The sequence below is a fragment of the Lacerta agilis genome, chromosome 8, assembly GCF_009819535.1.
Source record: "Lacerta agilis isolate rLacAgi1 chromosome 8, rLacAgi1.pri, whole genome shotgun sequence".
NCBI classification, from domain to species: domain Eukaryota; kingdom Metazoa; phylum Chordata; class Lepidosauria; order Squamata; family Lacertidae; genus Lacerta; species Lacerta agilis.
The window spans coordinates 70660631-70688273 of NC_046319.1; the positions used below are offsets into that span (position 1 = coordinate 70660631).

Sequence of the window (27643 nt, forward strand, 5' to 3'; positions counted from 1 at the left end):
TATTATCACTAATCCAATTAATTTATTATTTATTATTCAATCCACTCAATTCTCAATGGGAAAAAACCACACGGTCAACGTGCCCTACAAATATATATATATATATATATATATATATATATATATATATATATATATATATATATATATATATATATATATAGGTTAAATGGAGGAAAGAAAGCTCTCAGCCCCAGAAAGCGACCTAAATACCTCAAACACCCTCAGCAACTATTAATTAATTTCTACTTTATTTACCTTATTGCCAAAGTAAGCGACTCAGGGAAGTTCCACAGCACGCTATGAATCACTGCTATGCACTGGATAAGAGGGGGGGGTTACCCCAAGCACGTTAAGAGGGGGGTTACCCCAAGCAATGTTCCAGTGGATGAACGGAAGGGGGGGGCGCTGCCTACACAGCTCCTAAATCTTATTTTTATTACCTTCGTCTATTTACGTGTGCATATATATATATTTTATAAATTTACCTTTTATTTGTTTATTTCACTATAGTATTAAGGAAAAGAAATGACTGCTTCGTGAAAGTAGGGGCTATGGGGGGGAATTAATTACCACCAAAATGACACACACAAAATGGCCGCTGCAAGGAAGTCTCTAAAGACACACCTAAAATGGCCGCTGTAAGTTTTACAGGAAGGTACACTCAAAATGGCCGCCGCTATAAGCCACACGTGGCCACACACAGTATGGCCGACTACAGTTTATCTCAGACCCAATAAACTGGCGACACAAACAACACCGGCAAACTCACAACCACTAAGAGCGGGCACAAAATAAAGCAACCACGTTAAGCAGCCTTGGCAATCACGACAGAGAAATACTGTTAATTTAGCCCCCCACCAAAGATAAGTTGATGCTCCTGCTCAACGCAAGGGAGAGCTGCAATTTACTTGAAACCGAGACAAACCGGCCCAGGGGGTAATAAACTGCTAACCGCGGCCTCAGAAAACACACAGGAACCCAGCCTACTACTGGCAAAGGTAAGAGTCCCTGTACAGAGAGAGATTAAACACAGGCAAACCAGCAAACAGCCACTACGAGCAAACAGCAAACAGCCAAACCTGCAAACAGCAACAGCAGCCTCCCCCTTTAAAGAGCCCAGCAAACCTCCGCGAGCGCTGTAGCAACTCGCAAAACGGCGTCCTTAACTCCCAGAGATCGCTGTAGGGAAACAGCTGAGCAGCGGCTCCTCAGGGGTTCCGAATGCGGCCGCCCGCTTCTTTGCGTAGAAACAGCTGTTAGGCGGTCAAGGAGCACTCCTTTAGAAACAGCTGAGCAGCAGCGTAGACCTGAGGGGGACTGCCCACTGCTTTCTCCGTAAAAAACAGCCGATCCGGGGTTGTAAAGCTCTCAGCCAGCGTCTTTTTTCCTGCAGAAAAGAAAGTGAGCAGCCCAGCTGATTCGCGGCTCGCTGGAGCGCTGAGCACGGCTGCCTGCCTTTTTAAGAGGACAACGGTTATTCAGCTGGTCAGGGAGCGCAGAAAAAACGATCGCGCAGAGAGGTAGCAGCCCTCGGATCCCTATGGATCCTACGCGGCAGGAGAAAAGCCCCGCAAGCAGCCGGAACGCAACCTCCGTTGCCTCTTAAACAAACCGGCTAGGCGACCAGAAATAATCAAGGAAAAAAGAACCAAAAAACCACGTGGCTGGCCGAACGACGAAGCAGAACGTGATCCGATCTTGATCCGGCGCAGGAACGAAGCGGAATGGCGGATGGGGGCCGCCGCGGCTGCTAAGGTACAGCCAAAACCCCGCCCCCCAAGCCAGCCCTATTGGCTGACTGCTAGGGGCGGGGCGCGGCGGCGGGCCAGGTAAGGCTAGGGGCTCAACGCCCCCACGCAGATGCAGGAGACGGCTCCCGTTCACAACTCCTCCCCTCGCTGAGGAGGAGAGGCTTTCTGGAACTCAGCATGAATGCCTCCCTTTTTCTCTTATAATGGCAATGGCGTCCACTCGAGAGGTGCTGGAATTCATTTCCGGTGAGTTCCTGCTGAAAAAAGAGAGCCCTGGACAAAATCCATCAGTTTCAGTTTCTCTCCGTTTCTCATTTTTGCAAACTTATCCACACTTACTGCTTGGACCCTTCTTTCCAGGCACAGGTCTGCAATTTAAACCTCTGTGTTTTGGGCTCTCCTTTTTTTTTTGCACCAGAGCTTTCCCTGCAAAACCCTGCTCTTTATAGCTGAAGCGCAATAAGCGGCAATTTGGGTTTCTCTGTGGATTGCCATTTCAGTGGGATTTAGTGGGGAAAGTTCCAGAGCAGAGAGAGAGAGAGAGAGAGAGAGAGAGAGAGAGAGAAGAGTGCTTGGAGCTTGAAAATGCAAGCCTTTTCTGCGAAGCATAGAGAAAGTGTAAGTGTGTATATAAGCTCTTAAATACAGTTCTCCCAATTTCTGCAGTAGTTTGTGATTTTTTAAAAAATTCTATGCGACATCAATATTTTCACAGATTTCTCCTAACAAAAACATTTTTTGCATGCACTTGCGAACAACATGCACATTTCTGCAAACTATTTCCTATAATAAACAATACGTTTTTGGGTGTGCTTTCCACCTATGTATCCATTTTTGTGCACACATCTCCCCACCGCCCACCCCCAATTACATTTTTGTTCACATTCCTTGGTTGGAGAAAAGGTGCATCACGAAATCCAGGCAAGTGCGGATTTTCAAAGGATAGTTGTGTTTTGGTTCTTGCATTGCTTTGAGAAGTGCGAATTAGGTGGTCTCTTATTAAAATGCCAACAACATTGAGCTTTCTCCCTGGTCCTCACAGCAGGATCAGTCCTCACAAAGGCAACAATGGGCTTTGACATTTGCAGAAGAAATAAATCAGATAGCTCTGCCTGTATTTTCACATCTCAAGAAGAGGCCATTGTCTTTTTCCAGCAATGGGATAAAAGGAAAGAAAAAGACTTTTATCTCCCATGTCTGAGGCTGATAGGAGTTAAAATGCAAAACATCTAGAGGAGGCCAGCCTGGCAAAGGCTGATGTACGAGAACTTTTCTGTGTGTGGATAGGAGTTCTTGCTTCAAGTGATTATAGCTGCTGCACCACATGAGTGTTAGCAATAATAATAATAATAATATTCTCATTCTCCCCTCTCTTCGTTTTCAGTTCCCTTATTTCCTGCTCTGCCTTCACCTCCCCTGGCTGTGCGAGTGGGGGACTCTGTTTCTCTCCCGGTCCCATTTGCCTTACCTCCCTCTCACTCACAAACCACCATTATCTGGAGGAAAAATGCAACCAACGTAGCAATGGGAACCTTGACACCCAACTTCACTGTTGTGGTAGCAGACAGATTCCATCCTCGGTTCAGCGTGGTCCCTGGGAGTGGGAACCTCAGTATCACGGCCGTGACGACCTCGGATTCCGGCATCTACATGGTGGAGATCTCCCCGCTAGGGAATGCGGTACAGAAAGGCAACATCGCTGTCAGGGTGTATGGTGAGTACTGGCGTTTTGACAATGTGGATGGGCTAGTCCGTAGCTTAAGTGCCTTTCCTGTCTCTGGCTCCAGCCTCTCGCAAAGTCTGGCCACATCTTCACCATATACCGGTATTTAAAGCACTACTGTACCACTTTGGCAGCCAAAGAACCCTTGGAAACGCAGCTTGTAAAAAGTGCTGGGATTCGATAGGAGGCAGGCTTAAAATATATTATTATTATCATTAAAACGTATTATTATTATCATCATCATCAGTGCTTCCCCCACCTAAAAAATGTTTAGGGGTACTCTCATTTTCCTACTCATATTAAAATACTGCCCTTCAATGAGGCCAAACTTAGATTCACAAAATGTTTAGGGGTATGCGTACCCCTGTGTCCCCCCAGAAAAAAACTGATTATTATTATTAATAATTTCATTTCTGTACCACTTTATATTTTAAAGAAAAAATCTCAAAGCAGTTTACAGCACATTAGGCACCAGGTTTTTTTTTTTTTTTTACAAACACATGTTCCTGTAGCTTAGTTAGATGAACTTTTGGCTGAAAACAAAGGAATGAACAGTCATTTCCAAATCTTTTTTTTGGGGGGGGGGACGGGACGTCACCCCTAAATCCACAAATCAATTTTTGTATATGTAACTGTATAATACCAGTATGTAATATGCATAGCATGTATTATAATACAGGGAAAAAATAGAGCTTGCAAATTTTCTAATACTTGTACAATGTTTTGTACATTGTAAAATGCAAAACTCTTCTTATTGCTGAGAATAAATCAAAGTTTATTCTTATTCTTCTTATTGGTTAGAATAAATCAAAGTTTATATAAGGGTCTGGTGACTTCTATCTGAAGAAGTATGCATGCACACGAAAGCTCATACCAAGAACAAAATTAGTTGGTCTCTAAGGTGCTATTGGAAGGATTTTTTTATTTTTTATTTTGTTTTGATCAAAGTTGCAGTTCGTCTTTGTTTCTGCTGCAAGCACCATGAAGTTCCCACGTCACTTTGATTGCGCGTTCTGCGCACTGATTACTTCTTGGTATCTGGAGTACGGATGGCTGCTCCTGCTTCCAGTGATTCTCCAATACAGTAATAGGAAGTTCCAGACAACTGAGTTTGTTCTTGGTATGAGCTTTCGTGTGCATGCACACTTCTTCAGATGCACACGAAAGCTCATACCAAGAACAAACTCAGTTGATCTATAAGGTGCTACTGGAAAGAATTTTCTATTTTGTTTCGACTATGGCAGACCAACACGGCTACCCACCTGTAACTGCAACTTCCTCTCTGTGTGTGCTTTTCTAGCAATCAGAAGTACCGGTAGTTGGTTTTGACTAATTACCAAACGTATAACCATGGAGAGACCTGGTCTGAACAAAGACATTGGATTCTTATCTCATTATACATGACAAAGCTATCTTTAGCCATCTCACCCCTTGCTTTTTTCTGTAAGACCAATTGCAGTCGTTAACCGTCGTCAACAGGTTTTCCACACCTATCAGCCAATCACCCATTCCCACCACCCTTCTGAGTAATACCCCCCCCACTCTCTCTCACTATATATAAGGGTCTGATGACTTCTGTTTCAGTGTATCCGAAGAAGTGTGCATGCACACGAAAGCTCATACCAAGAACTAACTTAGTTCGTCTCTAAGGTGCTACTGGAAGGAATTTTTTTTTTTTTTTTTTTTTTTGACTATGGCAGACCAACACGGCTACCTACCCGTAACTGCCTTGTTTTAGATATCCCACAAAATTTTCCTTCAACACTGGCAAATGTTGCACCTGAAGCGCCAGACCAGGGAGCTCAAGACAGGTTGTGTGGCAAGAAAGAGAAATGGCTTGTGAGGTAAAAGAGTATTGGGAAATGATCCATAATGAATTGAAAAAAAATGTCTAAAAGTATTCCCCCACAAACAAACAAACAAACAAAGTCCTTTCTGTTGGGGATAATTCAGACTGAAATTCCCAGGTGTCAAAAAAGGTTATTTATGTAGGCAACAACTGCAGCCTGTGTTTTGTTAGCCCCAAAACGGACAACAAGCAAGGTCTCAACTAAAGAAGAATGGAAACTTAAGTTGACAGAATATGCACAACTCACAGACTTAACATATAGAATAAGAGAACAAGAAGAACATACGTTTAGAGAAGATTGGAAAACATTATTGAATATCTGGGAAATAACTGTGTACAGCTGAAAATGCTGGCAGCATTAAGATAAATTCAACAGTGTAAACAAGTTTTAATGGATGCAATAATGGAATACTGAATGGTATAGTTTTTTTGTAAAATATGCAGGGATTTATTATATGTAAAATGAACCATGGAAAGAAAAGAAGGGAAGTCACTGATATCTTAAGGATGTAAAATGAGTATTTTAAATCATTAAACAGAAAATGTAATAAGAATTAGATATATAAAAAAGAAAGAAAGAGAAATGGCTTGTGGCTGTTTTGGCCACCCACATCACCACCTCCCTTTGCCTAATGGCATGGCTGCCCTGGATCCTGACTGCTCTGGCCTGCAGATTGCCCTCTCTTCAGGTTTATTTAACCCTGACCACGGAAACCGTTACATCTGCAGCTTCGCAAGCGACAAGGCAACATCATCTCACTGAAAGCAGGTTGCCCTGCTTCCTCTTGCAATGTCAGCACACCGGGGACACCCAATGCACTGGTGTGCTAGGGCTGTGCACATAGCAGCGGAGTTTTTCTCAACATGCCCTCCGGCGTTTCATCATATGAAAACAGGGGCATGTTTGCAGAAGTTCACTTCCCATACCAGGGATCCGTGTCCCAGATGCTCTTGTGTGTTTCCGAAGACTCTGCTCTTCCAGCAGCACATTTGTTTTCATGTTTTCTGCACCAGAGACAGGCAAGCTCTCCCATGCTCATCTCAGATTAACTCAGAAATCAGCCAAGCACAAACAAAAGCAAAATAACAGACGGACTCTGACTTAACCGCCCCCCCCCCCAAGTGAGGCCAAGGCTACTTCTTAATTCTTCTCCTGTTCCATGTAATGAAGCTATTTCACTCTATTATATTAAATCGAGGCAGAGTGAAGAGGCTCTGGTAGCAAAAACTAGCCCAAACATAGAAGGTCCTTGGCTGCCGAAGCTGCCAGTCCAGCCTTGGGCTGCAGGGACAAAAGCCAAGAGCGAGGAAGCCCTGCAAGTCCACGTAAAAGAGGCTTCCCCAGTAGTGCTGGTGCCCTTTGGGACTTGTGGAGTGGAAGGCCGGGAGCCCAGCAGTTGGTGGCGCCTGAGCCCATGACAGGAAGAGACAACTAAACTTCAGTTTGGTTCCTTATCCTTCCTGCTGCTGAGTCCACAAAGGGCATAACTGAGACTACGGAGGAGGAAGCTTGATAGGCAGGGCCACCACTTGGACTGGTTGGAAGTAGGAAGGCAGGCAGGTGGGAGCCTGTCTAGGGCAGACTGGGAATGATGGAGCAGTCCTCTGTTTAGAAGGAGTCCCATATTGATGAGCTGCCCAACTCATCGAAGTGGCCCGTCAGCACTTAGCTCATAGACTGCAGACTGTGCAGGCACACATGTCACTGGGTCACAGATGTCGACATTGTGGTGGAGGTGCATTGTATTTCTATGTAAATTAACATTTCAAAATGTGCAGGTGTGCATATAAAGTAGCATGTGCAAATCACCTTCGTATTGAGTGGTGTGTGTGTGTGTGTGTCCTCATTTGCCCTCTTAGGCTGCCTAGATGGGGCAGCATCACCCTCTTTCACTGCACAGGAGACAATTAAGTAAGTTGCAAGAGAGTGGGAGCAAGCCAGTGTCCCAGAGATGGCTTGCGGAGGATGATTTTCCATGTCTTCCTCTGTTAGTGCCCCCACAGCCCAAGGGTGGAGAGGCTGGGTTTGGCAGCTGAGGATCATGGTATGTTGACAGATCTGTCAGTGTGCGTGATGGGTGTGGCAAAGTCAGCGGGTGGGCTTAGCAAGAAGGAGGGGGTGAAGTGGCATGGAGGTTGGCGCAGTGCAAACGCATTGGGAGGAGAGCTGGATTGGCTTCGCCGCTGCATTTGCACCCTACCAACCTCCCTGCTACCTCCCCATCTCCCTCTCAGTAACCAACAGTGACCTGCTTGCTGGGATGCTAGTACCTTGCGAGTTGCTTCTAGCTGGTTGACCTCCAGCTGCCAATCTGTCCCAGACCTAGAGACCTCTGTCCCCTGCAGGGAGTCTCTGGTTAGACTATTCCTGGTTGACAATGACTTTGCTCAGCTCAGAGAACTCTCTCTCCTTGCCATGCAAAACTTTTCACAGTCAGGGAAGCCAGAGATTCTTCTGAGGCTCAGATTTTCATTGGACGTCGAGAAGAACACAGGGACATGAAGTTTTCCTCTCCCTCTGAGGAAGTGTAAAGCTCACCTCTCCTTTTGAGCCTTAGTTGAACAAGCCTTCAAAGTTGCTTTTTCAAAACCTAGCTTGGGGAAACTCTGCTGTCACCTCTGTTCTGCACGTGCCTGATATGAAACAGGGTATCCAGACTGCAAATTTAGAAGTATATGCATAGGTGCAAACTTAGGAATCAATTACTATAACAAAAGACGAATGCACATATGCACAAAGGCGGGAGCTGGAAATAAACACTTCTGAATCCACAGCTCCATCTGGGAAGGGGGTGGGAATCAGTGGCTAGAGCAGGGTTAGCCAGTGTGGCATCCTGTGGATGTTGTTGGACTACAGCTCCCATCATCCCTGAGCATTGGCCATGCTGGTGGGAGTTGGAGTCTGACAATATCGGGGGGGGGGGGTCCATGCTGGTTATTTCTGGGCTAGAACTATGGTGTGGGAGCACCTCCCAAGTCCCATTCCTGTATTTACTTATTTTCCAGAGGAGGTGGGCAATGTCTCTGTCACCCCACCCTTTGCAGAGGTGACAGAAGGAGACAGCTTGGTGGCCCTGAACTGCACCCCAGTCCGAGGCTCTGTCTCCTGGACCAAGGATGGGAACAACCTGGAAGAAAACCCCCGATTCTTGCGCTCGGCTGGTTCCTTGCAAATCAAAAACCCTCTGCGTACCGATGCAGGCGTCTATCGCTGTACTATCACCAACCCTTTTGGCAACGGGACTGGCACTGCCAACCTTACTGTCTATTGTGAGTACACACTAGAGGTTACCGTTTTTACATACTGATGTATTGTACCCTTGTGGTTGGATGCAAACTGCAGACAGCCAGCTACATATACCTGCTAAGCCACTCATCTTCCTGGGTGGCCTTGGGCCAGTCGCTGGCTCTCAGCCTAGTCCAACTCACTGAGGCCAGGTATTCTTTCTTGAGTTTCTCAGAGGAAGGGTGGGATAAAAATGTAGCAAATGATAACTTTGTTTTTCTGTTTATTGAATTTGTATACTACCTTTCATCCAAAGATCACAGGGTGGTTTATAGCATCAACACACACACTTCCAGGGAGCCCTGCTCCTAAAGATCACAGAGGCAGGCTAACAATGTACTAAAAGTCTTGAGGACTAGCCTGGTATCTGTGCTTATTCATTCCTTGGGTATTTATAACCTGATTTTCAAGCCAAAAATCAGTCACCTTCCCCCGCTTTTTTATTTTTAAAAAATTGTATAATGCTCTTCATCCAAGGATCATAGAGCGGTCTACAGTATGAAAACACAGAAATACATAACACAATAGCAAACAAAACAATGACCCTCAAACACAGAGTTTTAAAAGCCTTACATTGTTTAATTAGCCAAAGGCCTGGGGGAAGAGGAATGTTTTCGCCTGTTGCCTATTATTGATGATGTCATCATAACTAAAGAAATAATGAAGCATAGCTCATTTGGTAGACCACGAGTCTCTTAATATTACAGACCCTCCAAGTGTCCCTTTTTTCCAGGGATATCCCTGATTTAAAGAAGCCATCTCGGTTTCTCATTTGATCCCAGAATGTCCCAATTTTCTTTTGGACGTCCCTATTTTCATTGGAGAAATGTTGGAGGGTATGGAGTTATCTGACCCCTGAGCCGTCTGAAGGCAATCCTGTATAGGGAAGTGTTTTTTTAACGTTTTATGTTTTATTACTGGTATATTTTTATAGATTTTGGAAGCTGCTCAGAGTGGCCGGGGCAACCCAGTCAGATGGGTGGGGCATAATGTGTAAAATGATCATGATGGAATGGGACGGCCCATTTTCATTGGAGAAAGTTTAGAGGGTATGATATTAGGGTCGTAGGTTTGAGCCCCACATTGGGCACAAGATTCCTGCAATGCAGGGAGTTGGACTAGGTGGTCCTTGTGGTCCCTTCCAGCTCTACTATTCTACGACTCTATTATCATATGTATGGAGGCACGAATGCTTCTGAACACCAGTTGCTGGAAGCCACTGGAGAAGAGATCGTTCCTGTACAGTGGTACCTCTACTGACGAGCACCTCTGTTTACGTATTCTTCGGGACACGCACGCCGGAAACCTGGAAGTATTTTTACGGTTTTCGCCACATGCACAGAAGCACTGTCCCGCACCGCGCGCATGCTCAGAACAATCATCTCCAGTTGCGAAAACCTCGGGATCCAACCGGAGCTCCAGAACAGTTCCCGTCCACAACCGGAGGTACCACTGTACTTGGATCCTGTTTGTAGGCTTCACCACAAACATTTGGTTGGCCCTGTGACAAGAGGATGCTTGGCTAGATGTTCTTAAGGAAGATTTACCAGAGTTTGATTGGCTGCTAGAAGGGAGATGTGACTTAAGAACCACTCACACACCCACCTTCCTCCCAGACAGCTGCTCTCCTCTTCTTCTTCCTCCTCCTCCTCCTCCTGGCTGCTGGCAAAGACCATGTAGTCTGAATCATTCAGGGGAGTTCATGCACTGATTCTGCACACTTACTTCCTCTCCCTCACCTCTCCCTTGCATGTACTTGTGGCCAGCGACCTCGGCCAGCCTTTTGCCACACTTCTGAGGGAGAAAGGGCAAACATCCCAGCCACAAGCGGAAGGGACACTACTTAAGACGGCTGTGCTGCATTTTATCCAGGTGGCTGGGCAAATACAGCTGACCGTAATGCACCTTTCTGCTGCTAAATGACCACTGCATCAATCTGAATGGCCACATTCGTCAGCGAGGTCACAACCTGGATAACCAAAGCTGGGGAGAGGAGGCAGGTTCCACGGCAGTTAAGCCTGACAGATAGATTGCCTGTTGTGTCTCTTTTTTTTAAAAAAAAAAACAACCTAGGAAATAGACATTTCATTGGTACCGTATTACATGGCTGTGTGGCTTTCATTCCTCTCAGATGGCCCAGAGACCCCGACAATTACCGTTTCCTCGTCGGAGCGGGACTCTGACGTGGGGAGTTTTGTGCTGGTGAACAGTACCGTGAACCTAACGTGCCTGGCGCCGTCCGAGCCCCCGGCAAAGATGTACTGGAACGTGGCAGATGCTCAGGACCTCTATGTGCCTTCCTTGCCTGTTCTGCAGCTCCCCAAGGTGCAGCTGAATCAGGCCGGCTCATATTCCTGCTTGGCCATCAATCAGCGCACGCAGCGCCGGGTTCGAAACACTCACCATCTTACTGTTGCCCGTGAGTTGAATTTGACGTCGGTTTTCCTGTCGCACTAAGAGGCATTAATCTCAGCAAGGAGGGAATCATGCACAGGAGCATATAGCTGCACCAGAAAGGTTTGCAAGTGGGGAGCTGCAGCAAAATGTTGCAGTGTGGAATGCCCCCCCCCCTTTTCAGGAGCCCATCAAGTTCCAACCCCCAGTTTTCCAGGGCGGGGTGGGGGTGGGGGTGGATAGTAGCTCTGCTCTTGTAAACCAAGGAATGACCTATCCAGATAATTCTCTCTATTATTCTCATATCTGTGTGACTCTTTCTCCACTCTTCTCTTCCAGGATTCACCAATAATATAATACTCGTTACAATTTTATTATTTGTACTGCCTTCAGATGTCTGAAGGTCTGCCTTCAGATGACTTCTAAAATTCAGATAGTTGTTTATTTCCTTGACATCTGATGGGAGGGCGTTCCACAGTGCGGGCGCCACTACCGAGAAGGCCTTGTGCCTGGTTCCCTGTAACTTCACTTCTTGCAGTGAAGGAACCGCCAGAAGGCCTTCGGAGCTGGAGCTCAGTGTCCGGGCTGAGCAATGGGGTGAAGACACTCCTTCTCCCATCCTTAGTAGCTATTCAGCATTCTGTGGTCACAGAGCATGCTCAGCCCCATTGAGTTGTGTTGGGTGCACACCCCATTTAGAATTCATTTTTTAAATGTTGTTCTGCAAACCTTGGGTTTTCCCCAAGCCTGTTGATACTTCCCTCTTGTGTGGGGGTGCCACTACCTAAGCAACATCCCTCAGAGCTTCATCATCAGCAGTAAATGATAGTTGTTTCCCTCTCAAGGTCTTCTCCAAAGAACCCTAGGAATTATAATTTTGGTGAGATGCTATGTTTCCACTCTATGTCTGCATGAAATCTTCCTTCTCTTTTGATCCGGCTTCTGTTGAACTAAATTCACTGCCTTTGCCTTTTAGGCAGGCATTTTTCATGCATAGGCTTTTGTTTTTGTTTTAACCGCAGCTATTATTAACACAAGCTTATCCTGCTATGTGACCCAGTTTGATGTTTTCTGCTCCCTTTAATGTTTTTATCTCAGATTTTTTAATTATTATTATGAAGTTACGTTGGTTTTGTTAAGCATTCTGCTCTGAGAAGGTTTCTTCTGCTTCTTGATTTAGGGGCTTGGCCTCTCCTAGACCCCCCTCCCCCATGGCAGCCATTTTATGAAATGCCGCGTCCCCCCATAGCTGCCATTTTGTGACTGGCGCCTGACACACTTTCTCAAAATTCCAAATGTGCCCACTGGCCCAGCAGGGTTGGCAAGCCCTGGCCAAAATTACCTAACCAGGCCACCTCTTTCCCCTCACCTTGCCTTATCTCCCACTTAGCAAGAGCTGGTTCTGATAGCCGCATGGGTGAAACTATGTTGTTTGAAAATCTTTTTCCTTGTTATGAAATATTCTGTCTCTCTGAATCCAGCCAATCTGATTTGTGTGTACAGTTGAGTTATCTCTTTCTTTCTCCCCTCTTAGAACGACCCTTGGGATCCCCCCGTTGCTCTGTGGCCTCAGAAGACAATGGTACCGCTTTGCTTTTCATTTGTTCCTGGCCTGGTGGCTCCCCTACCCCACAATTGACCTTCTCGGGGCTCCCAGGACACAAGGAGGAGGTCAGCACCTCCAACTTGCAGCAATTGCTGGTCTCTCCCTTCCCAGCTGAGCTCAGTGGCACCAAAGTCACCTGTCTCGGACGCCATATGACCGGGCAGGGCAACTGCAGCTTGATTCCAGGTGAGACTAGCAACTGCTAAACTGGTTACCAGAATCCTCCTCAAGGAGGAACTGGAAGGCAAGATATGGGTTCTGGTTCTGGTGTAATATTGTGGTGTAGCTTTAGCGCAGCGCGTGGGGGACTTGCTAAGCAGGCGGCTCAGTTTGCGGGCGGCTCGTGGGCCGGTAAAACGGTCTTCATGGGCCACATCCGGCCCATGAGCCGCACGTTGCCGACCCCTGGGTTAGAACCAGATGCAATGGGCAGAGTTTTGCAGTTGGTTAGAAAGAGAGATGTTCAGTTGCTGATCTTTGTCCAAGTCACTGTCTCTCATCCTAACCTACCTCACGGGGTTGTTGTGAGGATAAAATGGAGTAACCCCAATATTTGTTGTCTTGATATCCTTGGAGGAAGAAAATACAAATATTATGAACAATACTAAAAAGGGGCACTGAAGCTGAAAAGAACAAACTCATTGTATTAGGCAAAACGGACATTATGAATCCAACTTGTTATAGGTTTGGGGGGGTCAGTCTGGATGATATCCACAGGTTTCTTCCAGACCTGTGATCCTGTATCAAGGTGGCTTAGAATCTAGTAGATGAAGCTGCTGAAACAGCCAGAGCAATTTCTTTGTAAGATCATGGCCTTAGTCAGTCAAGTACTTCCATCGACATGTCCAGAGATGTTGCCCTGTTACCATGGAGACAGATGGATAAGCCTTTTCCCACCTCACTGGGCTGGATGCCACGTCATCCTGGGATATAGAACAATAGGCCAATGGCATGAGAGAGTTTTTGGCTGATGCCGAAAACTTCAGACACAGTGGCTTGGGGCTCTCCCTGGAAACCCAGTTTGGAAGCGAGATCCGTTGGAGCACCTCCACCCTACACTCAGGTTGCACATATGTGTAAGTAAAGCTAGATATCCTAAAGACATCACAGTCTGTGAATACTCTAAAGACACCACAGTCTGATGATGATGTGACTAACATATGGAGCTGCATTATGCTGGTACATCAAGCTGACTGTTGTATATGTCTGATTTTCAGAAAGTTTTGTTACCAGCATAACAGGCTTCCTTCCCCCTCCCCCCAATCTTCCACCACAGAAGCTCCCTCAGGAGTTTTCTCTCATTCCGGACATACAGCGGCACTGAAGAGTCCGTTACCATGGAACTGCATTGCCAAGGCACCTTCAACCCTGTGGAGATTGACTGGTTTCGGGACAAGGGGTCTCCATTCCTGTTGGAGGCCGTTACCACCTGAGCCCCGGTCGAACGCAGCTCACCATCTGGAACTTCACTTCCCCAGATGACCTGGGCGATTACAGTGCCACCTGCTACAATCCGCTGGGATCCCAACGTTCGAACCTCACCATCCTCGGTGAGAACTCCTTCCACCAGCACTGAAGTCCATACAAGCCCTATTTTCTATATCTATTTCTTTTCATGGGTTCCTAACACCAGCCTTTTGCTCCTTGCAGTAAGTAGCAGCCAGGCAGTTACATTAGGTGGGAAAAGAGGAAGTCTAGTAGCCACCATTTTGATTTCTGGCAGTGAAGCTGGAATGTGTGCATGGGGACACCATTTTGAATGAGGGCATGGATGCTCACTTTTCAAGACAAAGCAAGATTTGGGAGAGAAACAACCAATATGTCTTTTTAAACCATCCACGTCGAGCCTGAGGGAGGGGCTGTATTGGGTGTCATGGCAGTTCTTGGCTTGAGGAGGATTTGGGTATAGCCGGTGTTGGTGTAGTGGTTAGAGTGTGGGACTAGGATCTTGGAGACCAGGGTTCAAATCCCCACCCAGCAATGAAACCCACTGACTGAACTTGGACCAATCACAGTCTCTCAGCCCCACCCGCCTCACAGGTCTGTTGTGAGCGATAAAATGGGGAGGAAGAGAACCATGTACACCCCCTTGACCTCTTAGACTTTGGGGGAAACGTGAGGCCTAAGTGTGAAGTAATAAATCAGGCATAGGCAAACTCACCCCTCTAGATGTTTTGGGACTACAACTCCCATGATCCCTAGCTAACAGGACCAGTGGTCAGGGATGATGGGAATTGTAATCCCAAAACATCTAGCGGGTCGAGTTTGCCTATGCCTGTAATAAATAAAGTGCCCTCTGGTGGGCCTACAGTGGTGGATCCTATCTTGCCTGAATTAATCCCAACCACATTATTTTCCTGATCTATTTATGTGTGTGTGTGTGTGTGTGTGTGTGTGTGTGTGTGTGTGTGTGAGAGAGAGAGAGAGAGAGAGAGAGAGAGAGAGAGAGAGAGAGATGTACTGTTAGACTAGGAAATGGACCTCTCTGTGTGGGGACATGTGTTGAACATTTACATTACTACTTCTCAAGTTATTATTAGACACAAGCCACTTCAGAAACTTTAAAATAAAATTTTAAAATTGGGAAACCTGCTTACCAACAAGACTATAGCAACGATGCAGAACCTTTGTCCCTCCAGATATTTCTGGGCTGCAGCTCTCACCATCCTCAGCTGTTTGTCATGCTGGGTAGGTGATGCTGGCTGATGAGAGTTGGAGTCCAACAACATCTGGAGGGCCATGTTCTCAGAACAAAGGAAGCTGTCTTACGCTGAGTCAGATCGTTGGCCCCTCTAGCTCAACATTGTCAACACTTGTCCAGGTTTTCAGGCAGAGGCCTGTCCCAGCCCTCTCTCAAGATGCCAGGCATTGAAACGGAGACCTGCCTGCAAAGCAGATTCCCTACCACTGAGTTACAGACGTTCCGCATCACATCTTCCATATCACATCTGTTTTGGTCCTGAGAGGCAGGACTGTACCTGTTGGACTGCACCCTCCATGAGTTATCCTCTCTTGGCAGGTCCTTCGATTGCCAACTGGACTCTCTCTCACGGACCTCATCCTGGTTCTGCCTACCTGGCCTGGACCATTCCAAATGGATCTGCAGTGACTAGCTTCTGGATCCAGATGCAAAGTCCTCAGCAGCACCGTTCTGCTGAGGAATGGAAGACGGTGCAAGTCTTAGGAGCCAACAACCGATCCACCACTGTTATAGGATTGGAGCCCCAAATGCCATACTCCTTCCAGGTTGTGCCTCGTTTGGGATCCCAAGCCGGGAACGCCTCCGTTGTTTACATCCTTCAACCAGGTGTGTGTTCCTGATTTTAGGAGAGACATGGAACAGGGTGGTTTGAGGATGGGGATAGCATTGCAGATCAGTCTAGAAAAATGACTGGCCCACAACAAAATTTGCTAGCCTATATTATTCTCTCTCTCTCTCCCTCCCCCCCCCACTCTCTCTCTCTCTCTCTCTCTCTCTCTCTCTCACACACACACACACACAAGCTGCTCATACTGAAGAAGAAGAACTTGCACTAAATTTAGGCTGCATCTGCACTATGCATCTAAAGCTGCTTTATACTACAGTTGTACCTTGGAAGTTGATCGGAATATGTTCCGGAAGTCCGTTTGACTTCCAAATCATTTGGAAACCAAAGCTCGGCTTCTGATTCACTGCAGGAAGATCCTGCAGCAAATCGGAAGCCGTGGAAGCCCCGTCAGACATTCGACTTCCAAAAATATTTCGCAAACTGGAACAGTCTCTTCTGGGTTTGCGGCGTTTGGGAGCCAAAACATTCGAGAACTAAATTGTTTGAAAACCAAGGTACTGTACGACTGTACTTTAAACAGACATAGTTTCCCAAGGAATCCTGGGAACTGTAGTTTGTCAAGGGTGCAGTTTCTAGATTTCTATTTCCTTCGCAGAGCTACAACTCTCAGAGTTCCCTGGGGAAAGGGATTGATTGTTAAACCACTCTGGGAATAGTAAAAGGAACAGGGGTCTCCTAGGCTCAGCACCCTCAACAAACTACGGTTCCCAGGATTCTTTGGGGAAAGCCATGGCTGTTTGAAGAGGCACGATCCTGCTTTAAATGTACCATGCAGACAGGGCCTCTAAGTTTAGTCAAACTTCTCAGGCTGCTGATGTTTACATGCAGCTCAGTTGTATTCCTTCACAGGGACTTAAAGAGGGTGACAGTAAGATTTATTTCCAAGTCTACATGATGTCCATTCCTCCCAATGGGCCTTCCATGGCATTCATTTCAACAAATAGCCACATTTTTATGGAACATTTGTATAGCACTAACCCCCATGTGGCCCCCAACCTGTGGAGGAAGAGAATTGGGGCTAAAAGGGCAAGGGAAAATGTCGCTGCGTGGTGGCAACATGGCAAGCAAGCATGAAATGTCAGGCTATGCACCGTTTCTGTAGCTCACATGGTAGGGGAGTGAAGGCAGGAACCTTAACTTATGATATCCATTAGGGCTGTGCATCTTGTCTGGAGAAATCACGGATCAGGAACCTAATTGAGCCAATTCAGGTCCAATTTAACACCTTAGCTTTTAATTAGGGGCAGTGCAAGGCTCCCACTTTGTCTCAGGACCGAGATCGGTGTGGGTCAGATCAGAGCCTGATCAGGGGTGCAGAATCAGAGTTGCCTTGCACAGCCCTAACAGTCATGCTTTTTGATGCATACATGCATTTTGTGAGAGTTTTCATTCCCCGTTTAAAGTAAATGTGCTTTTTAATCATGACCCAAAAGAGTGGGAAATTCTCTTCTGATTTGCACAGGTTCCTTGACTTGGTCGCCTGAAGGCAATTCTTTACTCACCACAGGCGACCAGGCCAATGGCCATTATGAGGCTGGTTTGAAGGGGGGGAAGGAAAAGAGTCCGGTTTTATGGGACTGAATTGACACAAAAGGCTGCGAGAGTGCTTTAAATGGCTTAAAATAGTTTAGTGCCAGTACTAAGCGTTCACACCTACTGCTTTTAAAAAAGCACTTTGCAGCCATTTAAAATGCTTTGCCATAATTGTTAAAAATGAAAATCTTTAACGAAAAGTAAAATAAAGCAGAGGTTCACCAAATGTTCTCCTGCTTTAATCATGGGGTTATAAAAGCTCTGCTTTCAAATCAGGAATATTTCCCTCCCAATGCTCCTAAATTATATGGCCACTGCTGACCTTTCCCCCAATCCTGTTTGCTACTATTGTTTCCCCAATGTGTTTCTGGTTTTGGACTTTTTCTGTAATACTTGGTCTCCTTCCTGCAAATAGTCACATGAGTGATCCCAGCCAGCTGGGGATTTTGTAGTTAATAGGATAGATTTGATTATTTGTTGACATCACTGAGGGCAAATTAAGCCAATTGAGAGGGAGGTGGATGCTCCCTGGGAACAGTGGCATGAGCAAAACCAGGCAATTGTGATAATTAATGATATGACATCATAACAACATAGCCGGTCAGATCTGGCTCTGTGGCAGTGTCACTAAGGTCAAACAAAGCCAGTTTCAAGTGAGGGAAATGATACCTCCCCCAAATCCATTCAAATTGTTTCACAGCAAACTCTTTAAAGTTGTGTGTTGGGCGGATGCTTTTCTATGCAAAAGTTTCATGAAAAATGTCACACTATTGTAAACCTAGATCACATTTACAATACTCATTCTCCTTTCATAACCTAACCCTTTTCAGATCTGGAGCCCTTCTTTCGTCCAAAGATGCATTTTGCAAACCCAGATCTCTATTTTTAACAATATATCTATGATGGTGCTGCTGCTGTTAAAACTGAACAGTGGGGCCCAGCTCATTACCTGTGTGCTAGAAAACCCAAATTCTGTGTTTGGAGTTAAGCATGATTGCAGAAATCTCTTTAGTTCTGTGCATTTTGTGTTATTTCACATGGTTTAGATGTTGTTTTATTGTTAACAAGCCAGGGCAAATGAAAGAAGTGTCATAGAGACATTCCAGTCTTTCTTCTTCTGCCATGAGGTCTAGAAACTTGTTTCTTTCTCTTTTCAAAAGAAACCTACTCTTTCCTGAATGTTAAATTCCACTCCATGCGTAGCAGTACATAAACTTGTTATGTGAATGCACTGATCCTTCACAGCGAGCCCTTTGTGGGTCCAGCAGCCCCACCATGCTTTTGCCTCTGATAGAAGAGTTTTGCCTCCTTGGACAACAGGACATGTCCTGGGTTGTGTGGCTCTTTGTGCAACAGTTTCCTATTCATGCCACTTAATATGTGCCTATCCTCCCTTTACTGTTCTGCAGTGTGTTCTGATGGTCTTCAACAGGGAAGGGCAATCTGTCCTGTAACCCTCAAGTGGTGTAATGGTTGGAGTGTTGGATTAGGACCTGGGAGACCAGGGTTTGAATCCCCACTCAGCCATGAAGCTCACTGGGTGACCTTGGGCTAAGTCACCACCTCTCAGTCTAACCTACCTCACAGGGTTGTTGCAAGGATGAAATGGGGAGGAACAGAACCATGTACATTGCCTTGAGCTCCTTGGGAGAAAAAAGTTGTGTTTATGTATGTAATAAACACACAACACAAAAATATACAGATGCAGTTGAACTCCAGCTCCCATCGTCGCTGACAATTGTCCATGCTGACTGCAGATGATGGGTGCTGGAGTTCAGGTTTCTCAACACGAGCTTACCGTTTCAAGGAAACCATCTGATGAGGATCAGATTCATGGCTTAAAAAACTTTTCTGGCTCTAGAATCCTTGATGGATAGGATCTAAAATAAGAAGTGAGGGTCAAAATTTCTGAGTCTTGGAAATTCCTCAGTCTTGCGAGACAAATGAGAAGCTCAAGAGGTAGGTTGAGGTAGGACAAACCTGAGGACCCCTGTGTTTCTAATCCTGATTTCTCCTCCTTCCTCTGTGTCACAGATTCGGGTCTGAGTGCAGGCGCTATTGCTGGAATAGTGATTGGTTCCATCTTCGGGGCACTTCTGATCCTTGCTCTCCTGTTCTTGTTGATCTGCCTGATCTGGCCAATTTGCCTTCGGAAAGGTGGGATGAAGTACAACCGAGCGAAACACAAACTAACTGAATTGCTGATCTTTACCGATTGGGCGGGAAGCATCACATGGGATATGGGTGACCTCCCTTCAGCCAGTTAAATACCAAGCATGGAAAGTCAGGCTCAAGGAATAGAAGAACCATGTTATTTTCAAACTACATTTGCCCAACCCGGTGCCCTGCAGCTGTTGTGAACTGCAATTCTTATAGGCTTGGGGAAGATGGGAGTTCTCAAAATCCAGAACATGTGGAGGACGTCAGATGGGATTTTATTCTGTGAACTGCTCTGAAACCTCCGGGTATAGGGCGGTATATTATTATTAATAATAATAATAATAATAATAATAATAATAATAATAGCTGCTTTTAAGTTGATTGTGTAAATATAGGATAGAGAAATAGTTACACAACCTTTCTATGCTCCACCCACCAGTTTCATTTCCCTAGTCCTGCTAAACAACTCTTTGAAAATCTGGAAATCGGATGCAGTCTTAAGGACTAGAAATGTGGATGGAAATGGAGACTCTTGGGGTTCTGAAATCTGTGTTCACTGGGCCAGCTTCTGCATTTGACTTTGCCCACGAGGTATATTGCCCATCAGATATACATTTGGCATAAAAGCTTTTCTTTACTTTGACCAAATGCGGGCATCAGTATCTGATACTACCTGACTGATACCTAACTCATCAATTCCTCTATTTCCAATGTTCAGGCATGACTGCTTTTTGCTCAAACAGCTAAAGCAGAACATCCTACACACACTAGAGGGAGACTTGGAGGAGCCCTGAGATTTGCAGAACAACACATCTTTGTTGGGTGGCGGTGTTGGGGAACCCAAACCAGCCTGTTCAGTGGCCACAGAATGCCACACGTCTCTTGAGGGTGAGAAAGGGAACAGAACAGAGGGAGCAACGTGGTGCCTCCAGATATTGCTGAACTCCAGCTGTCATCAGCTGCAGCCAGCATGACCAGTGGTCAAGAATTATGAGAGTCGTAGTTCGGCAATATCTGGAGGGTGCCACATTAACTACCCTTGCATGGGACTGTCCTGGAGGAGGGGGTAGCTGTCTGCCTGTAACAGCAATCAGGAAGACTCCACGCTGCAACATTTTGTTGCAGATCCCACTTGTACTGATACTAATAAGTCAGGAGGGGGAAATAATCCTCTAGCCCTTGTGCTGAGCTGGTCACAGTTGAAGAGGATGGGCCAATCAGGAGTTGGCTGTGATCACAACTAGCCAGAAGGGTTCAGTTCTGGTTCAGCATTCCAGGGGATATTTCTTTGGGAACTGAGAGACATCCAATCTTACCATCAGTGCAAAGCTGTAGTGACATCGGCCTTTCACTCCTTGCAGCAAATGAGAAGAAAGTCCCCCCAACGCCACCTGAAAACCGACAACACTACCTGTCACGTCAGGTAAGATCAAATGAGATGCAAGTACAATAGGTGTGTGTGTGTGTGTGTGTGTGTGAGAGAGAGAGAGAGAGAGAGAGAGAGAGAGAGGTCATTGTGTGCTGTGTTGAACAGTTGTGAAACTCACCTCTAACCAAGCGGTATCGTTAATGTGCAAGGGTGTTTTATAGCTAAGAACAATTAATTGTTTTTAGATGCTGATGTGTATTACTTCAAAATGTTATAAGGCATCCCTGCTGCTGTTGGGGAGCCTTCCTCTTGTTCATTGTGCTGTGTGGGACCCCAGCATCTGCTTTTAGGTTCTGCTTTGATGGCATCACTGTCTAAAGGACCACTTCCTCTCCTTTGTAGCTGCTCAACTTTTGAGATCCACCTCGGGTGAGGGGAGCTTCTTGGAGGGGGAGGCACTTGGTGAGGCAAGGCAGAGAAAGGGTCTTCTTAGTGGTGGCACCTCTTATTTGAAACAGCCTCCCCAAAGAGATCCGATGACATTTAGGTGACAGCTTAAAACTTATCGTCTGAGCACAGGTTTTGAATGGGTGGTAATTTTCTGTTTTATGGATACACTGTGTTCCCACTCCAGATTTTTGGAGTGGTGATTTTTGCTACCGGTTTCTTTTTGTCTGTTATTAGTGTTTTTGGTTCTTTAATGTTATAGCAATTTACATGTGTCACACTGAACCTGGGTAGGCAAGTGACTAATAAAAATCGCAAACAAATAAACCAACCTGATGCCCTCCAGACAATGCCATGTTATAACTCCCACCAGTCCCAGCTAGCATAGCCAGTTGTCAGGGATGATTGCGCAGCAACATCCAGAGGTTACCATGTTGGCTAATCCTGAAACAAATCACCGGTAATTTCTCTCTCTGTGTGTGTCCCTATTCAATATCTCTCCATCTTTCCAGTTCCCAAATGGCAACAAGCGGGAGTCGAACGACCCCTCTTGGGGCAACCCTCGCTGGTCATCAGGAGACTCTGACATCTATGCCATTACCTACGAGGAACACCTACGCAAATATGGTGGCCCTGGCACTTTGGTAAGTGCTGTGGAAACACACTGTTAAGCTGTGGCAGATAGGGCCAACCATAACAAGGCCAATCCCTGTTTTACTGCTCTGCGGCGCCACCTGGTGTTCTGCTGGGGCATCAGACCAGCATTAACCATTAACTAGTGCTTTCCCCTACAGAGCTCCTCCCAATCTCAACCCCCTATTTATTACCTATTCTCTCACCAAGATGCCCTCTCATGTCCTTCTGCTGGCATGGATTTTTGATTGACTGGCATAAGTAGCTACTACCCCAAGTCCTACTGCTTCAGGGAAAAAGCTGAGTATACATGTTTAGCCCAGCCTGGGCTCCTAGGGAGCTTTAAAGGGTCAAAGAACCATTGTTTGCAAACTCCACATAGGCTGGGCTGAGCCACAAGTTGTGAAACTCCAGCATTCCTGCAAGGGGAAAAGAGTCCTAAACTGTATCGATTATTCTCCCTGCCAACTTTATTTATTTATTTATTCATGCATTTATTAAAATGTTTATAAGCTGCCCTTTGTCCAAAAATGAATTTCAGGACCGCATGCGAAGAGATTTTAAAATTACAAATCATATTATGAAAACAAAAACTAGAAGTGCAATAAAATTAAGAGGAATACAGCTATTCAACCAGCTTTCGGAAATGTCACAAATCTGAAATTGCTTAGTTAAATAAAAAGGGTTTTAACCTGACACTGAAAGGACCACAGCAGCGGGTGGTGGAGAGGGAGCAGGGGTGCCACCAACCCTTTTGGGCCCATAGAGACGTTTGAAAAATGGGGGAAACAGTTGTGGGCATCATGTGTGCACCAGAACTCTTCCCTCGCAGGATCTAACCTGCCCCCAATTCCCCACTCTCTGCAACACAGTTAGGCTTGGAATAATTGCTGAAGGAGATTTCTCCCCAGCCTAATTTCAGAAAGGGGAGATGGGGCCCTATAGCTGCCAAGAAATGGCTCTGTAGGGCCATATGTACCTGGTTGGCAGCCCTTGGAATTACATGGTTGGCATCAGGCATACTTTTCCTGCCCCAACAAGGCATTCCACAGGCAGGTTGCCATCACAGAGAAGGGCCTCTCTTAGGCATCCGTAATATACATCTTTGTCTAAGAAGGTTTGTGGGGAAAGGTCCTCTACTGGCATAGAAGCTTGGGAAACTGCCTTGGAAAATAACTCCAGGGGATCCTAATGCTTTTCAACCCACACCCCCAATTATTCTCTGGCTTCCATAAAAATCTGAGCCAGGGAAGAACTCCCAGCTCCCTTTGTCACAGGAACACAGGAAGCTGCCTTGTAATGAATCACACCAATGGTCTCTCTAGCTCATTGCTGTCTAACTGACTGGCAGTGGTTCTCCAGAATTGAGGCAGAGGACTTTCTAGCCTTACTTGGAGATGCTGGGGATTGATCTCAGGTCCTTCTGCATGCAAACCAGGTGCTCTGCCACTGAGCTACAGCCCTTCTTCTAAGAGTGTATCAGAGCACAGCATGTTGGTATGGGAGAGAGCACTCCTTCAGGTGCATGGGAAACATGCACACCTCAAGCCATTTAGGGACTGGCATTTTGAATTGGGCTCAGTAGCAAAAGGAGAGCCAATGTCATTCCTTTAGAACTGATACAAGCATGGCTCCATCATTGTCAAGCAGCAGGAATTGTGGTAGCTGGTTTTGTGCTAGTTTCCAAGCCAATTTCAAGGGCAGCCCTGCATATAATGCATTGCAGAGATCCAACCCTGCAAGTCGTGGAGCACCCTGGCTATGGATTTTCCAAAGCTCCCTGAGAAATGTTGCCAGCCTTGCAAAAACCCTTTGAGCTTCCCTTCAAAATGGCCCAGTGGCTCTGAAGGAAGGTGGACCCACCCCACCCAAATTTGCTGTGAACAATGCTTTAGTTTAGGCCAAACAGTTTCCTGACATCTTCTCTCTCCCATTTCTCTCCAGCCCATCAGCACTATGGACAGCAGCTCCTCCTTCCAACCTATACAACCTCGCACCAGGAATGTGCGCAGCGCTACTCAAGTCTGACATTCTGAAGGTCCATCTTGGGCTGAAGAGGAAGCTTCAGACCAAGCACGGTCTTCAATATGTGACCCAGGCCACCGAAAATGGAGCCATGCTGTCTTCTTGTGGGGCTTGACTGTGGGGTGTATGGAATCCAAGTTTTTCGAATTGGAGCTTTGGTTTCCTGGCATAATGATGAGAGGTGAACATGCCGTGCGGGATCTAGGGGTCTCAGGCAGCAACCTAGCCAACCCAGTTAAGGGGAGCCCAGAACCCCAAAGGATACATTGTGTGTAGATGAATTCTGATGAAATATTTCTGGGATTCTGAGTCTTCCATTGTGGCCACAGAAGGGATCTCTTGGAATGGAGCTGGTTACAGAACAGCTTGAGGTGCTGGGAAGAATCCAAAGGATAGCCAGAGGGTTAGGTGCTGGAGGGATGATACATTACCAAGAGCTCTAAGCTCATCCTTGCAGCAGAGGATAGTGTGAAGGAGAGCAATATGGGAAACTGCCTTATATTGAGTCAAACTATCGGTCCAGTATTTTCTGCATGGACTGACAGCAGCTGTCCAGGATTTCAGGCAGGGTTCTCTTCCTGCCCTACCTGGAGATTGAACTTGGGAATTTCTGCATGCAAAGAAGATGCTCTACCACTGAGCCACAGCCCTTCCCGGGGCACTGATGCTGTACAAGAAGTGTGTGAATTGGATGGAGGGAGGGCTGTCTCTTTGGAGAGGAAAGGTCTTCATTGCCAGAGTAAAAATGTGCCTTTTACAAAACCACACCAGTGCATATACCTTTTTTATCTTCACACTGCAGTGTAGCCTTTGCCAAAGTTCTTCTTTGTGTTATCAAATGACTGGAGCCACGCCTGATACTGATTTTGGGAATCTTCCACGGACCTTCTGTTTTGAACGTATTCGAAACCGGTGGAGTTTCATACTTGAGTTTAGAAGTCCTGATTTGAAAAAAAGTAAAAAGTGATACTTTTAAGCTTAGGAAGAAGGTGCAGCTGTCTGATTTGATCAGGACTGCTGAGAAACTGGAAGAAGTGCTTCCCAATATTGACTGGTGGGAGATAATGGAATGTCCTGGTCTTCTCTAGGGGTGGTATGGAGAGGGATTTCTGATTCTGAACTATTTTTGAAAAGTGAACCTCAGAACCTGCTCCCACAAGATGGCCACCAACCTGGATGATTTTAAAAGAATGATAACCATAACCATTCTGTATGTAGCACGAGTAAGCTGGCTAGAAATGCAGATGTCCCTAAATGAATAACTATAAAAATAGCTACTGGCAGCAATGGCTACGTTCTCCCTCCACTGTTGGAAGCAGGATGTGCCTTTGAAAACCAGTTTCTGGGCATTATGGGGGGTGGGGGTGGGAGAGACTGATCCTGTGATTAGGTCCTGCTTACAGGCTTCCCAAAAGGCATCTGTGGTTGGCCACTTCAGGAAGAGTATCCCAGACTAGAAGAGCCTTTGGCCTGATCCAGCAGGGCTCTTCTTATGGTGTTTTATTTCAGCAGCTTTCCTAGCGGGGCCTTTTGTCCTACTTTACAGAATACAGTATTTTCCAAGAAGCATCTGTTGTGTGTTTCCTTTTTTTCGCATCTCATAAATAACTACAGTAGTGTAATCAACTGAAGCGGGTTATCCCTCTTCCTTCCTTCCTTCTTTCTGAAGGAACTGGCATTTCTCTGCATGTATTCTTAGTACATTTAATTGGTTATAACGATCACCGTTCTGTATGCAGAATCTGTAAGTTGGCCAGAGATACGGATCTCCCTAAAGGAATAATTATATATGGTCTGAAACACCTTCCTTAAATAGCTACCGGTGACAGTGGCGACGTTCTTCACTGTTGGAAGCAGGATATGCCTTTGAAAAACAGCTGCTGGGAATCACAAGTGGGGAGAGTTGCATTTGCACTCAGGTGCTGCTTGCGGACGTCGCATAGGTTTTGGGTTGGCCACCATGAGATGAGGGTGCTGGGCTGGGTGGGCCTTTGGCCTGATTCAACAAGGCCTTTCTGAAGATCTGAAGGCGGGATGTGCTGGTCTCTGTTATGTTACGAGTGCACTGTCCTCTCAGCATGGAAATGGGGCGGGTGGGGCATTTTTTTAGTTCCCATCTCCATCCTCCTGTCCAATGGACCTCTCCCATTCTTTTGTGTAACATTTATGCCAGTGATAACTCAGCATGCTCACTCATTGATATCTGTGTGAGCAATTCAGCTATGTGACTTTTAGAAGACATCTGATGGCAGCCTTGTTTGGACTCCGAGGGCCTTCTGGCAGTTCCCTCACTGCTTGGTTAAATGACATTACAGTGAAGCAAGCAGAGGGCCTTCTTAGTAGTGGCTTCCTCCCTCCTAAATGGGGTGTGCGCCCAACACAACTCAATGGGGCTGAGCATGCTCTGTGACCACAGAATGTTGAATAAACATTAAAGGTGGGAGAAGTAGTGTCTTCACCCCATCGTTCAGCCCAGACACTGAGGTCGAGCTCCAAGGGCCTTTTCACATTTCCCTCACTGCAAGAAGTAAAGTTACAGGGAACCAAGCAGAGGGCCTTCTCAGTAGTGGCACCCGCCCCATGGAACTTCCTCTCATGAGATGTCAAGGAAATAAGCAACTATCTGACTTTAGAAGATATCTGTATGGGGAAGTTTTTAATGGTTGATGTTTTTCTGTGTTTTTAATATTTTGTTGGGAGCCACCCAGAGTGTCTGGGGCAACCCAGTCAAATGGGTGGCATAACAACAACAACAACAACAACAACAACAACAACAATGGCAGATGAGAAGGGTGTGGAGGGATTTTTTCATATGCTTCACTTTCATTTGGCACAATGAGCTTGGAGGTTCTCCCCCTTCCTGGCCTGCAATTGTTAACAATGCTAATTTCTTCCTAAACGGAATAATTCATATGAATTATTCTGTTTAGGAAGAAAATTGGCATTGTTTAAAAAAATAAACTGCAGACACAATAAGAGAACATAAAATACAAACCCACAACCCTCCAGCTCATTGTGTAGCACCAAAGTGGCAGATCAAATAAGCTCGCTGATGAGGTTTCATATTGTTGCTCTCCATAAACAAGCAAGAATTCCCCTTATGGCCAGAACAAAGGGGGACTGTATTAGTAAGAAAATTAAAACTGCATTATATATTAACACAGTTTTAATTTTCTTAGTAATGCAACCCCCTTTGTGCTGGCATTAGAGAGAGTTCTCATTTGTTTCTGAACAGCAATATGGAGTTATTTTAATGAGTTTTTCCTCTACAGAAGGGTTACTAAGGTGGGGGTGACGGAGACACAATCTGGATAGGGAAAGGAGACAGCCCCCCAAACATGTATTAAAGGGACAGATATAGCATTTCCACTTATGGGCTAATTAAGTTTGTTTTTGAGGATGGTACTCTGAAGGCCAGATGGTGGCTTTTTTTTTTCTGTGAAGTTTTGTCGACTTTGTGCAGCTGGCTTCATGCCTACAATAGAGCACATGAAACATGTTTACAGGTGAGGAAGGAGGAAACAAGAGATCCAAC

At 45.9% G+C, this 27643-nt stretch overlaps 1 protein-coding gene across 1 annotated transcript in view; it reads left to right on the forward strand.

Annotated features, from left to right (window-relative positions):
- VSIG10L (V-set and immunoglobulin domain containing 10 like) overlaps positions 1-24696 on the forward strand; it is a 40497-nt gene extending 15801 nt beyond the window's left edge. Inside the window, 12 exon segments of the mRNA XM_033158199.1 lie at positions 3139-3468; positions 8333-8596; positions 10744-11031; positions 12541-12798; positions 13889-13903; positions 13906-14013; positions 14016-14162; positions 15632-15919; positions 19509-19631; positions 20996-21057; positions 21963-22094; positions 24028-24696. Of these exon segments, the coding sequence (XP_033014090.1) occupies positions 3139-3468; positions 8333-8596; positions 10744-11031; positions 12541-12798; positions 13889-13903; positions 13906-14013; positions 14016-14162; positions 15632-15919; positions 19509-19631; positions 20996-21057; positions 21963-22094; positions 24028-24111 (2099 nt within the window). The 3' untranslated portion in view covers positions 24112-24696.
- Positions 24697-27643: the final 2947 nt, after the last annotated feature.